The 14,021-nt window shown below is 65.5% G+C and overlaps 3 protein-coding genes across 3 annotated transcripts in view; 2 read left to right on the top strand and 1 right to left on the bottom strand.

Annotated features, from left to right (window-relative positions):
• The first annotated feature begins 89 nt into the window (after positions 1–89).
• Positions 90–10,000, top strand: VPS9D1 (VPS9 domain containing 1). Its single transcript, XM_023746976.1, is given in 16 exon segments — positions 90–98; positions 1,016–1,126; positions 1,128–1,161; positions 2,355–2,447; positions 2,538–2,700; positions 3,911–4,022; positions 4,092–4,154; positions 4,535–4,587; positions 4,688–4,775; positions 5,048–5,133; positions 5,411–5,907; positions 6,900–7,029; positions 7,256–7,464; positions 7,737–7,833; positions 8,994–9,098; positions 9,360–10,000. Coding segments are annotated over 16 exon segments (1,944 nt in total). The 3' UTR covers positions 9,454–10,000.
• A 128-nt stretch (positions 10,001–10,128) lies between these two features.
• On the top strand, positions 10,129–13,968 carry SPATA2L (spermatogenesis associated 2 like). Its single transcript, XM_006106165.3, has 3 exons — positions 10,129–11,059; positions 11,297–11,600; positions 12,792–13,968. Exons 2-3 carry the CDS (start codon positions 11,298–11,300, stop codon positions 13,758–13,760), a joined length of 1,272 nt encoding a protein of 423 aa, XP_006106227.1. The 5' UTR covers positions 10,129–11,059; position 11,297; the 3' UTR covers positions 13,761–13,968.
• The window catches only part of CDK10 (cyclin dependent kinase 10), an 8,986-nt gene continuing 8,892 nt past the window's right edge, over positions 13,928–14,021 (bottom strand). The window contains exon 11 of the mRNA XM_014448180.2: positions 13,928–13,962. Within this exon, the coding sequence (XP_014303666.2) occupies positions 13,928–13,962 (35 nt within the window). The remainder of the gene's footprint in view (positions 13,963–14,021) is intronic.

The following is a 14,021-nucleotide window of genomic DNA, read 5'->3' as shown; positions in this document are numbered from 1 at the left end:
GGCGCGGTGTCGGCTTCCGACCTTGGACAGCTCCCAGGCCTGTCCGCCCCGTTTTCCCGTCTGTCCCACGAGTCGGAACCGGAGCCGCGATGGCGTTTGTAAAGGGGATGCTGCAGGGTCCGCGCAGCTGCCTCCCTCCGCATAGACCGCCAGCCGCTCCGCTCCGTGTGTGCGTTTCTCCGGGAAGACGCTGCGGGTTTGGTCAGATTCCCACGGGGGCGGCATCCCGAGAAGGTTAACTGCGGCTGTCGGTGCTGCGCCTTCCCTGTCGCCGCCGCCGGCGCCGGCGGGAGGGGTGTCAGCCGGGCTGGCGACCGGGTGGAAAAGCCGGCCGAGCCGCCCGGGCTGCGCGGGAGGGAGCGGGCTGCGGGCGAGCCCAGGAAACACATCCCGGGCCCTCCGTCCACTGCTGTCCCCAAGTCGGAAACCCTTCCCGCCTCCATCGGATCCTCATCTCTGAGGTGTGGACTTAAACATGAATAATTTGGGAACTGGGATGCGGCGCGCGCACACACACACACACACACACACACACCCCATGCTGTGAGTCCCAATGCCGCCTGGGCTCCGTGCAGGGAGCCGGACAGGATGCCCACACCCTTGAACCTGGCAATGCTCTAGAATCCCCTGTACCGGGCAGTGGGGTTCAGGAAAGGGATCGCCCAGAACCCCGGCCGGAAACAGATTCTACGATTTGCAACAGCACTCCCTCATTAACCTCCCAAGAAAAAAATGTACAAGCCAGCGAATGAAGGGCACAGAAATGAAACTTGTTGCATAGCGTGGAAAATGACAGCAACTCTCAAAGTTGCTTCCCCTGCCACTTCCTTCCTGTGCTGGGGAGAAAGGCGAGGGAGAAGGGATGGGGATCCAGCTGGGCACCTTCCCCTTCAGGCCTGGGGAAGACTGATACACCGGTGCCCCAGGCAGACCAGCCAATCAGCCGACCACCTCGGGCTGGATGCTCAGGGCGCTCTCCGAGATAAGCAGACACCGTTTCTGTGCTTCCCACCAGGGCGGCAGGCGGCACGATGGAGGCCTTTTCCTCTACCGCCTGACCCCTGTTTCTCTTCCCTGGGCACAGGAGGCATATGCAGAATACCTGCGGAGCATCCACTACATCTCCCCAGGTGCTGCTGGAAGAAGTGGAAACCACCCAAGGTACAGCTCTCAGCCTCACTGCTGCTCCTGGGCTGGTCAGATGTTGGTCACCTAAGCCCTTGGTGGGTTTCAGGCCTGGGGGTGTCCTGTCCTACCCACTTGGTCATTAGCAGAAGGCGAATGGCTGGGCACTCAGTCAGCATGAGCTATCGTGGTGTGATGTGATGGGGGGGGGGTAGACGGGTAGGACATGGCCAGGGAGGAGTGACCTGAGCAAAGGCTGGGGGCAGCCTTCCAGCAGAGGGGTGAACAAAAGCCCTGAGCTGAGAGTGGGTGCTGGGTGTGAGGAAAGGCAGGCAGGCCGGGGCAGGTTCGTGCATTAGGGGCAGGCAAGGAGCTGGGGTGGTTCCCACAGGAGGGTTAGCTCATGGAGAGGCCGGCCTGGGGGCAGAGCCTGCAGGAGGTCCCCATGGTGGGGACAGCAGTGTGAGACCTCCTGGAGGTGGATGGCCTGGGGGGTGTTCTTTGAAGGTGGACTTCACCAGACTTGCTGGAGGGGGAGAATTCTGCTTGAAGACACCTTGGTTGGGGAGAGGTGGGAGTCACCACGGAGCCAATGAGCTTAGCAGAGGTCTGGGCACTGCAGGATGAGGACTGGGAGGAGTTTGGGGCAGTAGCCCAGGGCGTGTCCTGGGGGAGAGAGACCCTGAGAGGTTGGGGAGCACTTGGGACTAGGGCAGACGTGGGGGTGAGGGCAGTTTCGGTGGGAGTGTGTTGAGGGGCTGGCTGTGAAGGGAGCAGGAGGTGGGTCAGGACCTGGGCTGGTGGTGTCCAGGGGTTTGGGGAGGCAGCTCCTACAGCGAGTGTCTGCTGGTAGGACAGTCTATAGGATGGAAGCCCAAGGGAGGGTGAGGGTGGGCTGAGCACAGCCGAAGGCCAGGAAGTGGGTGAAGAAGTTGTCTCTGTGACATGGTCCCTGAATGGTGGCCCACCTGGAGGAGGGGCTGTGGGTGCAGGTGACGTCCTCAGGAGAAAAGGCCCCATTGGGTAGAGAGAGGCTCTGACGGTCCAGCTGAGACAGTGGGACAGTCAGTCATGCTGGGCTGGCCCTGCTCAGAGCCCAAGGGCCGATGGTCAGAGGTGAGGGGTGGGTGGGCCGGCCCGGGAGTCAGAGGTTAGGAGACAGTGTTTATCTCAGCAAGAACCTGGTTAGTGAATGAGTGATGGTAACAGTCTTCCTGTCCGTGCCCCAGACGCTGGGGAGCCCGTGACCCCGGATGCCCTGAAGATGCTGAAGCTGGCAGAGCAGTGTCTGGAGAGGGCCCAGTCGACGGTGGCCAAGCTTGGTGGGTCTCCAGCAGGGGCATCCCCCCAAGTTTGTCTCCTCTGTGGCCTGTGGGGCCCTGTGCCAATTTGTGGCTCTGTGTGCCTCGCAGGGAAAGCCTGCCTGAAGCCAGCCATGCCCGTGGCGGCTGCCGGCCCCTCACCTACCAGCCGACACCGCCGGGTGTACTCGGACGAAGGGGGGAAGCTGCTCCCGTTTCTGCCGCCAGAGATCTTCCAGAGGCTTCAGGTGGTGGAGTCGCAAAGCTCTAAGAAGTAAGATGGGGGTGCAGCGGGGGGGGGGCACAGGAAGGTGGGCGGAGCCTGGGTTTGGCCTGCAAAGGGAGCTCACCATGGCAGGGCTAGTTTAGGTGAAATGGGTCCCAGGATGGAAATGCCCGTGTGCCTGGCGGAAACACATACAAACTGTCCTTTAACTTCCGTAAAATAAGTGGCACACGGTCCGAGATCACCGAAGGAACGACAGAGAGACAGACTCCAAAGCTGTCGGATCGAGTTATCAGGCACAGCTTATAAAGCAGTCGTGCTCTCTGTATTTAGAAATGAAAAGCACCTGTGACAATGCCTACAGGTTGCCCGGCCAGTGTGGCTCAGCAGTTGAGTGTCGTCTGTGCACCAAGAGGTCGCAGGGCATATGCCTGGGATTTGGGCTTGATCCCCAGTAGGGGGCATGCAGGAGGCAGCTGATAAGTGTTTTTCTCTCATCGATGTTTCCCTCTTCCTCCCTCCCTCTCTCTCTAAAATCAATAAAAACATCTTTTTTAAAAAGAAAAGACCTGCAGAGAAAAGAAATACCTGCAGGAACAAGAAACTATAAAATCTGACCTAGCAAATAAAGAATCAAGTAGAAACTAAATAAAAACTATAACACCACCATTATTGTTAAACATGAAGTGATAACAGTAACAACAAATTACAGTTGATCCTTGAACGGCTGGGGGTTGGGGGCACGGAACACCATGCCTCAGGCTGCTCCGGAGGCTCCAGGCCCCTGGCTCGTCCACCTGTGGCTCTGGGGCAGGGCCAGGCCGGGCGCTTCCACCCCAGGGCAGCCTTTCTCCCCGCCCCCCACCCAGGAAAGCAGGACGAGGTGGGACCGAAGCTTTGGTGGTGGGTGGCTGTGGGAGCTATTCTCCAGTAGAGGTGGTTGTCCCTTTCGTGGGCTGCTCACGGGTGCCTTGGTGCCTTAAGAGTCTCATGTTGTTGCCGAACACACATGACTGAATTGCATCATGGGCTGAGGTCTGGCTTTCTGTGAAAAGTCAGCCGTCCTGGCAACAGGACACCCACATTTCAGGGGGCTGTGGTCCAGTCCCTCCAGACACCCTCCCTCCTTTACACTTCCTGCCGACCCCCTGGCTACTTCCTCACGTCCTGGCCTCAGGGCTGGGTCGGGAAGGGTTCTCGGGTCCCCAGAACATTGCTGGGCTTCCTGGGCCTGGACGGCAGCGTGTCCCGTTTCCAGGGAGCTGACACCCCTGGAGGAGGCCTCCCTGCAGAACCAGAAGCTGAAGGCCGCCTATGAAGCCCGGATGGCCCGTCTGGACCCCAGCCAGGCCCTGCAGAAGACGTCGCTGGTGAGCAGGCCCCAGGGAGGCTGTGTTGCTGGGGGAGGGAAGCAGGCTTACTCCCCCCTCCCCTCCTAGACCCTGTCCCTGCAGCGGCAGATGATGGAGAACCTGGTGATCGCCAAGGCCCGGGAGGAGACTGTATCCTTTCTGTCCACCCAGCCTCTGTGTCCAGAGGGGGAATCGGGAATGTGACCTTGAGCTGAGGGAGGAGGAGGGGGAGAGAGTAACAGGTGACAGGGTCAGGGTGTGGGCACCAACTTCTTCAGCTTCGGGAGAGCCATGTGCTCGGGGAATGGTCCGCACACCCCCCCGGCAAAGACCGTCCTGCCCCCAGCAAAGGGGCTCCTCTCCATCCTTCAAGTCACCTGCCTCCCTCGCTAGTGGGTGCCCGTCCTCCAGCGCCGCCACTGGACCGGACCTCCTGAAGGGCCGAGGCAGTGCCCTGCCCGCTGGACCCTGAGTCCGGCCGGGCTTAGCGCACATGCAGGGCATCGGATGCGGCCTTAACTCTGCGCCAGCTGCAAAGGAAGATGGAGGAGCGGCGGCTGCGGCTCCAGGAGGCCGCCAACAGGTGCGTCCCCTCCCATCGGTCCAGCCTTGGCCTCAGGGCAGCTGGGAGGCCTGGGGGTGCACCCAGACGCCCGAGGCCCAGCCCCGTCCTTCCTCCCCAGGAGGTTCTGCAGTCAGGTCACCCTGACCCCCGAGGAGCGGGAGCAGCGGGCCCTCTACGCCGCCATCCTCGAGTACGAGCAAGACCACGTGAGTCCCGGGGGCAGGTGCCTGGGCCACGGGCTGCGGCTCCGGGTGGGGGTCCTTGGGGTCAGGGTTACCCCCCTCCCCCTCTCGTGGGGCACAGGGTCTCCTGGGCCTGATGGCATTGGATCTTCACTGCACCCCAGGGTAGGTATCAACAAGGAGGCCTGGCCTTTTGGGGTGCAGCCCTGGCCGGGCGGGGGGCAGGGGAGAGGAGGAAGGAGGGACCTCCCTTCATGGGGGTCCCGTGCTCTCCTCCACGGTCTCCTGTCCTGCAGGACTGGCCAAAGCACTGGAAGGCCAAGCTCAAGAGGAGCCCTGGGGACCTGTCGCTAGTGACCGGCCTGGTGTCCCACCTGCTCAGGTACAGGGTCCTCAGGCCCCGCCCTCTGGCTGCTGGAAGGCCTAGGAGGGGAAGAGGTGATCGTGGGCCGGGGGCTGTGCTGCCCAGGCCCCTTTGCCCAGTGGTCTTTCAGGGCCTTTCTCTGCTTCCTCCAAGGGGTGGGCCAGACTCTGGAGGAAGGAATACGAGATGCTTGTTGGACGAGGGGTGTGGGAAGGGCGGGCTGCTCAGCCCCCAGGCCCGAGGCCAGCCAGGGGCCGCAGTCCCTCTAACCCACGGCCTCCGCTTGTGCTGGCAGCGTTCCCGACCACCCCATCGCGCAGCTCCTGAAGAAGCTCCAGTGTGCGGTGTACCGGGCGCTGTACCACGTCGTGAGCAGGGGCGCTGCGGCCGCCCCAGCCCCCGGCGGCTGCTCCCTGCCCCCTGATGCCGAGGGGCTGCTGGCTCCCGGGAGCCGGCGCCTGCGGCCCTCACAGAGTCTCTACTGCATGCTGTCCCCCCCAGAGCCCAGCCCAGCCCCGCATCCCCCTGCTGGTCCCCCCACCAGTCCCCCCCACACCCACTCCAGCCCGGGCCCTCCAACAGAGGGGCAGACAGCAGCCCTAAGGGGTCTCTCTCACTCCTGGTGCGCCAAGGACAGCTCCTTTGAGGACCTGGGAACAGTTCCTGGCCACTTCAGAGAGGTGGGGCCAGGGGCCCTGGGCGGGGGGACTGACCCTCAGGCCTCAGGGGTGAAGGAGGAGCCGCTGCTGGAGCCGCTGAAGAGCATCGTGAAGGACATTCACAACGCGGTCGGTGAGGGCTCCACAGGACAGGCGGGCTGTGGGAGCTGCTCGACGGAAGGGCCAGCAGCTGGGACGGCAGCCAGGCCAGCCCTGACCTGCAGGGCCCTCCCCTCCACCTTCCTCTGAGCCACACATCCTGCCAACAAGCAGGCCCCCTCCTGCCTCCGGAGCAGCTGAGCTGGCTGTGGTCCGGGTTCCCTCAGTCCCTGCTGTGTCCTCCTGGGCTGCCCGGGGATCACGGCCTGGCCCCCCCAGTCTGTGGTTGGGAAGGTCCACCCCCAGGGCCTCGCCGCCAGTGGCCCTGCTGTCTCCTAGGGCTGGACTCACGTCCTCCCAGACCAAGGCTGCCAGGCACAGCCGGAGGCTGACGGTGGCTCCTCCCCAGAGTGTGTGGGCTCCCTGCGGTGGGCCCAGGTGGCCAGTGACTTCCCAGTCCCAAGAGGGGAGCTGTCAGGGTTTCTCAGAACCAGAACCGAAGCCCGACAATCAGGGGCCCTGTTCTCACTGTGGGCCACGCTCTCCAAGGGACCGGGCAGGCCCCCCATCCCAGGAGGTCTCCCTCCTCCCTGGGTGGTCCCCCATCTCTTTGAGCAGGTCTCCCTCATCCCCAGGAGGGTGCTCCATCTGTCTGGGCCTCAGGTTTCTTGTCCTTGGATTTGTTTCTAAAGCTTCTCCAGGCTCCTTTCCCGAAAGAGCCTGTTTCCTGCTCTCCTTCCCAGGGGGTGAGGGGCTGGGTAAGACCCTGTGAGCACCCAGGGATGAGGGCCCAGACTCCAGCTCTGACCCTAGGCCACGTAGACACAGGAGGGCGTGATGTGAGGGGAGTGGAGGGAGGGCCAGGCAGACAGCCCTCCCCACTGAGCCGGGACACTAACTGTGGCCCCAGCCACACGGAGGCTGGCTCTGGGAGGCAGAGAGAAGGTGGTGGGTGAGGACTCGTCGGGGTGACATCAGGGGCTGCCAGCTGGCCCACAGTGCCGCGTGTCCGCTCTGTCCCGGCAGACAGGCTGCTCTCGCTGACCCTCCTGGCTTTCGAAGGCCTCAACACGGCCGTCTCCAAGGACCGCTGCCTGGCCTGCATCGAGGAGCCCTTCTTCTCCCCACTGTGGCCCCTGCTGCTGGCCCTCTACAGGTGCGTCCCAGCCCCAGGCCCCTCCAGGTTCCCGTGTGTCACCGCCCTCCCCATCCCGGCCACAGCTGTGACTGCTTCCGGTGCTTTCCTCCGAGGCATCCTCAGCTTTGCCCGTGGTGGTGGCGTGTCCACCCTCCTGGGACTGGGGGCAGGGCCAGCTCGCCCCACCCTGCCTGTCCCGGGCAGGGTCCCTTGGGCAGCCGAGCCTGGCCTCTCTCCGCTGCAGGAGTGTGTACCGCCCCCGGGAGGCTGCCCTGAGCAGGAGCATGGAGCTCTACAGTAATGCACCCCCAGCAGCCCTCGGCATCCCCCCCAAACTGCTCCCTCGGGACCCTGAGGCCTCAGGAGCCAGCACCTACCCCTACGACGCTGCTGCCCAGGAGCTGGGGCTGCTGGTCCTGGAGTGCTGTCCCCAGAAGAAGCTGGACTGCATTGGTGAGAGGGGGCGTGGTCACACCAGCCTTGGGGAGGAGGGAGGAGGGGGCGTGGTCACACTAGCCATGGTCCTGTCCCAGCTGGCGACCGGGCCTGTGTGCCTTGTCTGAGCTGCGGGTCCTCCTCCTGGCGAACAGGGTGTGGTCCATGGGACATGAGTGGTGTGAGCGCGATGCCCACAGGAGGGATCACCCACACGATGGGTGTGGGGCAGTGCTGGGGCTCTTCTGGCTGCCCCTGCCCTCACCCCAAACCTGGCTTCTGTGCTGCAGTGCGGGCCCTGCGGGTCATCTGTGCCTGTGCTGAGGGCTACTACTGGGCCCAGGAGCCTGCACCTGAGGCCAGACCACAGCCTGGCGCGGCTGCCATGTGAGTCCAGGGGGGGCACGGCCTGGGGTGCATGATGGCCAGGGACCCTCTGATGATATTCAGGGTTGCTCACCCAGATGCATGTGCTTCGTCCCTCCATGCACACCTGGGAGAAGCTGCCTGAGCTTAGTGAAGAGCCTGCTCCCTGCCCTGAGCCCAGCCCTGGGGTTCCTGCATCGTCCCTGCCCCACCTCCCCAGGTGCTGCAGCCGGGGGCTCATGCCTGGTCCTGCCTGTGGCCTGCAGCCTCCGTTCTGCTGCCCATCTGGGACTGGCGTTCCCATAGCATAGCCCCTGCAGGGCGCTGCCTCCTGCACCCTGCCCCTGGGACCAGGGTCACCCTGAAGGCACCGATCATTGCAGTCTGGTGGGCAGGCTGTGGCACCTCCCCACACCCAGGGGCCTGCAGGTGACGGGCAGGTAGAAATCAGAGCTGAGTGTGAGGTCGGCAGAAAAGTGGGAGACAGTGCCACCCCCACCCACCCCAGGGCCAGGGTGCTGGGCCTCAGTGCAGGGTCGCAGGGCTTTCAGCTGGCTCCACAGGCCCCCTTCACCAGTTTGTCATCTGGTTCCAAGCGAGTCCCTGCAGTGGCTCAGCGCCAGGACTGGACGTGCTAGCCTGGCTGCAGCCCTACAGCTGTCTCTGTGGGCACCTGCCTGTGTCCCTGCAGCTGTGCAGTGCCCACGGGACACGGGGGCAAGGCCATGGCAGGAGCCCATGGTGTGAGAGGCCTTCCTGTCAGACGCAAGCCACAGTCTGCCCTCTTGCTCGCCCCAGAGAGCACTGGTCGTGGGGCTCTGGGGTTGAGGTTCTGGGGAGCCCACCGGGCCTCACTCCCCTCTCAGCTCAGACTCCTCTCACAGAGGGTCAGGCCTGTGTGCTCAGCTGTGTGACACGTGATTTCAGGAGTGAGCAGGCTGCCCGGGACCTGAGCCTTCCCCTCCATCTCCTGCTCCCCAGGCTGGGGCAAGCTTATGCGGTTAAAGCTGCCCCACCTGCCCCCGTGGGGCTTGGTGCTCCTAGGTGCTCTGGGCGGGTGGGTGCAGAGAGCAGCAGTAAACGCAGGACCACACCGGGGGCTGAGCTGGGGCTTCGCACTTTGGGGATGGAGCGGCCCCACGGGCCCCCAGAGCCTCGGGCCAGCCTGCCTCTGTCAACAGTGGTGCCGATGACCTCCTGCCCATCCTGTCCTTCGTGGTGCTGAGAAGCGGCCTCCCCCAGCTGGTGTCGGAGTGCGCTGCTCTGGAGGAGTTCATCCACGAGGGGTAGGGCCCGGGCTGGGGAGCCGGGCAGGCACCGTACACATGGCCCACGACCCCTCCCCCAGCCTCTCTCTGCCACCCCTCGCTCAGCACACCCCTCCATTGGGGGTGGGGGACAGTGGGGCAAGCTCTGAGCAGCATCCGCCTGGGGAGTGGGCTGTCCCCCCACCCAGCCTCCCTGACAGCCCCTGGTCCTGCCCCCCGAGGGCAGGTGCCCCTTCTAGAACTCCGGGGCCTCCTTCAGTGACAGACGCTGTCCCACAGGTATCTGATTGGAGAGGGGGGCTACTGCCTGACGTCCCTGCAGAGCGCCCTGAGCTACGTGGAGCTGCTGCCCCGGGGGGCCCTGGGCAAGTAGAGGAGATGGGACACCTCACCGGGCGCTGCAGCTTCCGCCCATCCTACCCTACATCTGCCCGAGGAGCTGCTCCTGGCAGGACGGGGCCAAGCGGAGCCAGGCCCTTCTCTTCCCTGTTTCGGCCTCCGAGAGGCCCCCTTGCTCTCCCCAGAGAGCTGAGGACTCCCCTGGGGGGCACAAGGGCAGAGCCAGGGCATGGGCCTTCTGCCCCCGTGACAGCTCCTGAGCCAGTGTCTTGTCTGAATCAAGAAGAGAGCCTGTCAGCCCCTGCCCTGGAGGCCGGGGCCCAGTGGTTTGAAACTGCCTGTTATTTATTGGACACGACCACTCCTCTCCCCTGGAGGCCCAGGCGTCCCCGGGGGACCTGCCCACGCCTGCGGACTCTGAGCCACACGCCCCCCCCCCATGGCAGTGGGCATCCAACACCCCCTGGCAAGTTCCTGCCCCTGCACATCCCCTCTGGGTGGGTGGGAAGCTGAGGCCTGCTCTGACTCTACGTGCCCCCAGCAGCCACTGACCTGCTGAAAATAAAGTGGTCACTGATGTCTCCCTCCGTGTAGCTTGCTTGCTCCCCACTCCTGTGGGCAGAGGCCTAGGCAGGACAGCACCCCCTCTACTGACCAGCAAGAGCCCGACTCCCAGAGACCCATGAGGTCCACGACACCAGGCCTGCCCCCCGCACCCTCTTTGCAGGAGTGGGACAGCCTGGGGTGGGCCCCTGGGACAGGATGCTCTGCAGGGCCTGGTGGGTAACAGGGTTGGAGGTCACAGCTGGGCAGAACACTGTTTTGTACTCCAGGTGGGAGCACACGGGGCACCCTGAGCAGTGGCACCTCCGACTCCGGGAGAGGAGAGGGCAGGTGTCTGGGCCCAGCCATGGGCAGCACCTGCCAGTGAAGGAGGACCCCCTCCCCCCCCAGCACCCTCGAGGCTACAGGGTTGGGGGCAGGGCCCCAGCACAGCAGGTGCTGGTCGGGGGAGCAGTGCTAGGTTCTTCGGGAAAAGCTCTTACAGAAACAGGAACAGTTGGCAGTTCTCGGGCCAGATCGTGTCTAGGGCTTCTGCAGGTTTGCACCAGCCACGGAGAGTGAAGTCCCTCCGCCGCCCACATACTATGGCGAGGGGCCTGGGTCTGAGCCCAGCCAGCCCGTGGGCACCTGGGGCCGCCGTCCTGTCAGGATCCCCGTGGGCTGGAGGCCGCTGCCCACCAGCGCCCAGGAACGACAGGCCCGCAGCACCCACTCACCTCGCCGGGGAGGGCGAAGGGTCCCGCCCGCCAGAGGAGGAACCTGCGCTCCTGCACCCCTGGCCCGTCCGTCCTCTGGGCCCGGCGCCCTGCCCGGTGGGACCGCCGCTGGGACACACTCGTTTACCGAGTGTCCGCTGAGCTCGCGGTCCGGCGGGGGATCCGCTGTGCCCCGCACCGGCTTCGCGGTAGACGGGCCCCGCCCGGCCGGTGTTAGCAGAGGCGGCGGCGACTGAATCAAGGCCCGCCCCGCGCGTCACGGCCGAGGCCGGTGGGCGGAGCCGGCTCCCGGCGGAAGCGCTTTGCTGGGGGAGAGGCCGAGCTGAGCGGTGGGCGCCGGGGACCGCTGGGGACCGACAGGTAGGGGGTCGCCTGCAGCTCACGCAGAGCTACCGGAGGGGCCCTCGGTTCCGGGGGGGACTCCGAGGAGGGCGGGGCGGGGCGGGGCCCCAGGTGGGGTTGCAGGAGGTACCGGGGCGCTCGGCCGGCGAGGACTGGGTCCCGGGCTGGACGGGGACCTGTGGATGCTGGGTGGGGGCTCTGGGCGCACAGCTGGGGGCAGGGGTCCCGGTTCCTCAGCCCGGCCCTCGCCCCCAGGATGGGCAGCAGCTCGCTGTCCGAGGACTACCGCCAGTGCCTGGAGCGCGAGCTGCGGCGCGGGCGCGCGGGCGTGTGCGGGGACCCGTCGCTGCGCGCGGTGCTCTGGCAGATCCTGGTGGAGGACTTCGACCTGCACGGGGCGCTGCAGGACGACGCGCTGGCGCTGCTCACCGACGGCCTGTGGGGCCGCGCCGACCTGGCCCCCGCGCTGCGCGGCCTGGCCCGCGCTTTCGAGCTGCTGGAGCTGGCGGCCGTGCACCTGTACCTGCTGCCCTGGAGGAAGGAGTTCACCACCATCAAGGTAGGCGCGGCGACGAGGATGGCGCTTTCTTGACCAGGCGTTGCGGGGAGGGGTTTCTGGGGTCCTCACCCCCTGGTCTCGGGGCGCAGGGCGCCTAAGGGTTCCTGCGTGTGTTGGGTCAGCTCTGGCCCGAACCCTCGTGGCCATTCCCAGCTCTGAGAACAAGGGGTGGGTGGAGACCACCCCCAGGTTGCCTGCCTCCTGGGTGGCTCCTGCCCCTTAAAACTTCCGTCACTGCCCTCCCCAAAGCCGCCTGGCGGCCCCAGTTGCCATAAAAATCCTCGGACAAGCCCACGGGAAGGATTCGAGTTTCCACGGTCGCCCTCATTCCTCCAGGATGTGGGCTGATCCCCTTGATAGAGAATGAAGCCAGGGGGGTGTGCCCTGTGAAAGCAGGCAGGGGCTGGGAGTGGGGGGGCAGACTGGGCATGCGCCTAGCTCACCCCTGGCCCAGGTAGGGCGGTTGTGCTGGGGGCTGGCCTGGCCCCTGTAGACGAGCAGCCGCCAGCAGAAGGGGGCAGGCGCTGGTGCTTCATTCGGAAGTGCAGGGCGGTGATGATGTCACCGGGCACGTGGGCGAGTGGCCTCCACCGGTTGTCATGGCAGCGGCAGCCTTTCTGGGGAGAGGAGCTCGGGAACCCACTGCTCACAGAGGACACAAGCTGGTCTGAGGCTCTAGGACTTTCATTCATCCATTCAGAGGGTAGCGTGGAGGGTGGGGCGTGCAGGGCCAGCCCCAGGGGAGGCTGAGAGCAGAAAACAGGCTGCCCTTGAGGCGCTCCTGGGCCTTGGTGTTGGGCAGACCTGGGGGAGGTCTGGTTCTGCCTCCTCCTGGCTGCGAGGCGCTGGCACCGCTGTGAGCCGAGGAGGGCTCATGGTCCCAGGGCTGTGGGTTTTGGAGCTGCAGAGGGATCCAGCAGGTCGCCATCCCAGCAGGTGTTCTTGTGCACACAACCCTGCCGTCCGTGAAGCACTTACCCACCTGGAGCCCGGAAGGCAGTGGATTTCTCAGTGTGGGGGCTCTATGGTGTTCTGACCTCTGAACCGGGAGAACGTACGCGTTTCTTACTGTGGTGAGGGGGCTGCCCCAGTCGCCAGTCACTGGCACCAGGCTGCCATCCGGAGTGGGTGTGGCTGAGTGGCCAGGGCGGAGTGCGGGCCGGGCTGCTGCTAACCGGGCCCCCTTTGCAGACGTTCTCAGGGGGCTACGTGCACGTGCTGAAGGGTGCGCTGTCCGAGGACCTCCTCATCCAGAGCTTCCAGAAGATGGGCTACGTGCCCAGGGACGACCACTGCCTCACGGTGACCGCCCTGCCCCCCGCCCACCAGCTGGTGCAGGTGGCCCTGGGCTGCTTCGCCCTGCGGCTCGAGTGTGAGATCCTGGGCGAGGTGCTGGCACAGCTGGGTACCAGTGTGCTGCCGGCCGAGGAGCTGCTGCAGGCACGGAGGGCCAGTGGGGACGTGGCCTCCTGCGTGGCCTGGCTGCAGCAGCGGCTGGCCCGGCAAGAGGAGCCGCCGCCCCTGCCCCCCCGGGGCTCCCCTGCCGTCTTCCGGGCCCAGCTGGACCTGTACCGGGACCTGCAGGAGGATTCGGACTCGGACTCGGACGACGCCAGCCTGTACGGAGGGCCCTCTCCAGGCCCAGGCTCCCCCTCCGTGGAGCCGGCCTACCGGCCTCTGCCTTGGGAGCAGAGTGCCAAACTGTGGGGCCCTCAGGGGGAGGCCTGGGAGCCCATGGAGGAGGGGGAGGCACTGCAGCGGGTCAGCAGTCCCCCCCGCAGTCCGCCCTACGGGGCCCTGGAGGAGGAAGAGCCGGAGCCCGAGGCCTTCTCTTTCCTTTCCCTGCGCAGAGAGCTGCTGAGTCGGCCCGGGGACCTGGGTGCTCCCCAAGCCCCTGGGAGCCCCAGCCCCCAGCACGTGCAGAGGCCCATCGCCGAGCCCCCTGGCTACCAGGTGCACAGCTGCCTGGCCCCTGGTGTCCTGCCCACGCGCTGCTGCGACACATGCCGCCAGCTGCACACTGCCCACTGCGCGGCCCTGCCCGCCTGCCGTCTGGGCCACGAGCTCCGCGCACTGCTTGGCGACGCCCACCAGCGCCTGTGGCTGCAGCGCGCAGAGATGGACACCCTGCTCTACGACAGCCCTGGGGCCCGGCCTTAGGCCCAGCCAGGCCCCTGGTCAAGGGCTTCCCCAGTGTTTCCGTGGTGCTTCTCTGCCCTTGTCCCTTCTCAGCCTCGGCCACTGCTGCCCTGGACAGAAGAGCCCAGGCTCCACAGGTGGACGGGGTCTTGCCTTCCATGCAAAGTTCCTCTTACCCAGACCCACCCTCAGACGCACGTCCGCGCGTGCTGCGTGGAAGGGTCTAGGCCACATGGAGGAGGCAAGGCACCTGAGCCTGTCACCTGAGCCTGTCCCCATGAA

This window comes from Myotis lucifugus, unplaced genomic scaffold (assembly GCF_000147115.1).
Source record: "Myotis lucifugus unplaced genomic scaffold, Myoluc2.0 scaffold_778, whole genome shotgun sequence".
Lineage (NCBI taxonomy): Eukaryota > Metazoa > Chordata > Mammalia > Chiroptera > Vespertilionidae > Myotis > Myotis lucifugus.
This window is presented reverse-complemented; position numbering and strand designations above follow the sequence as displayed.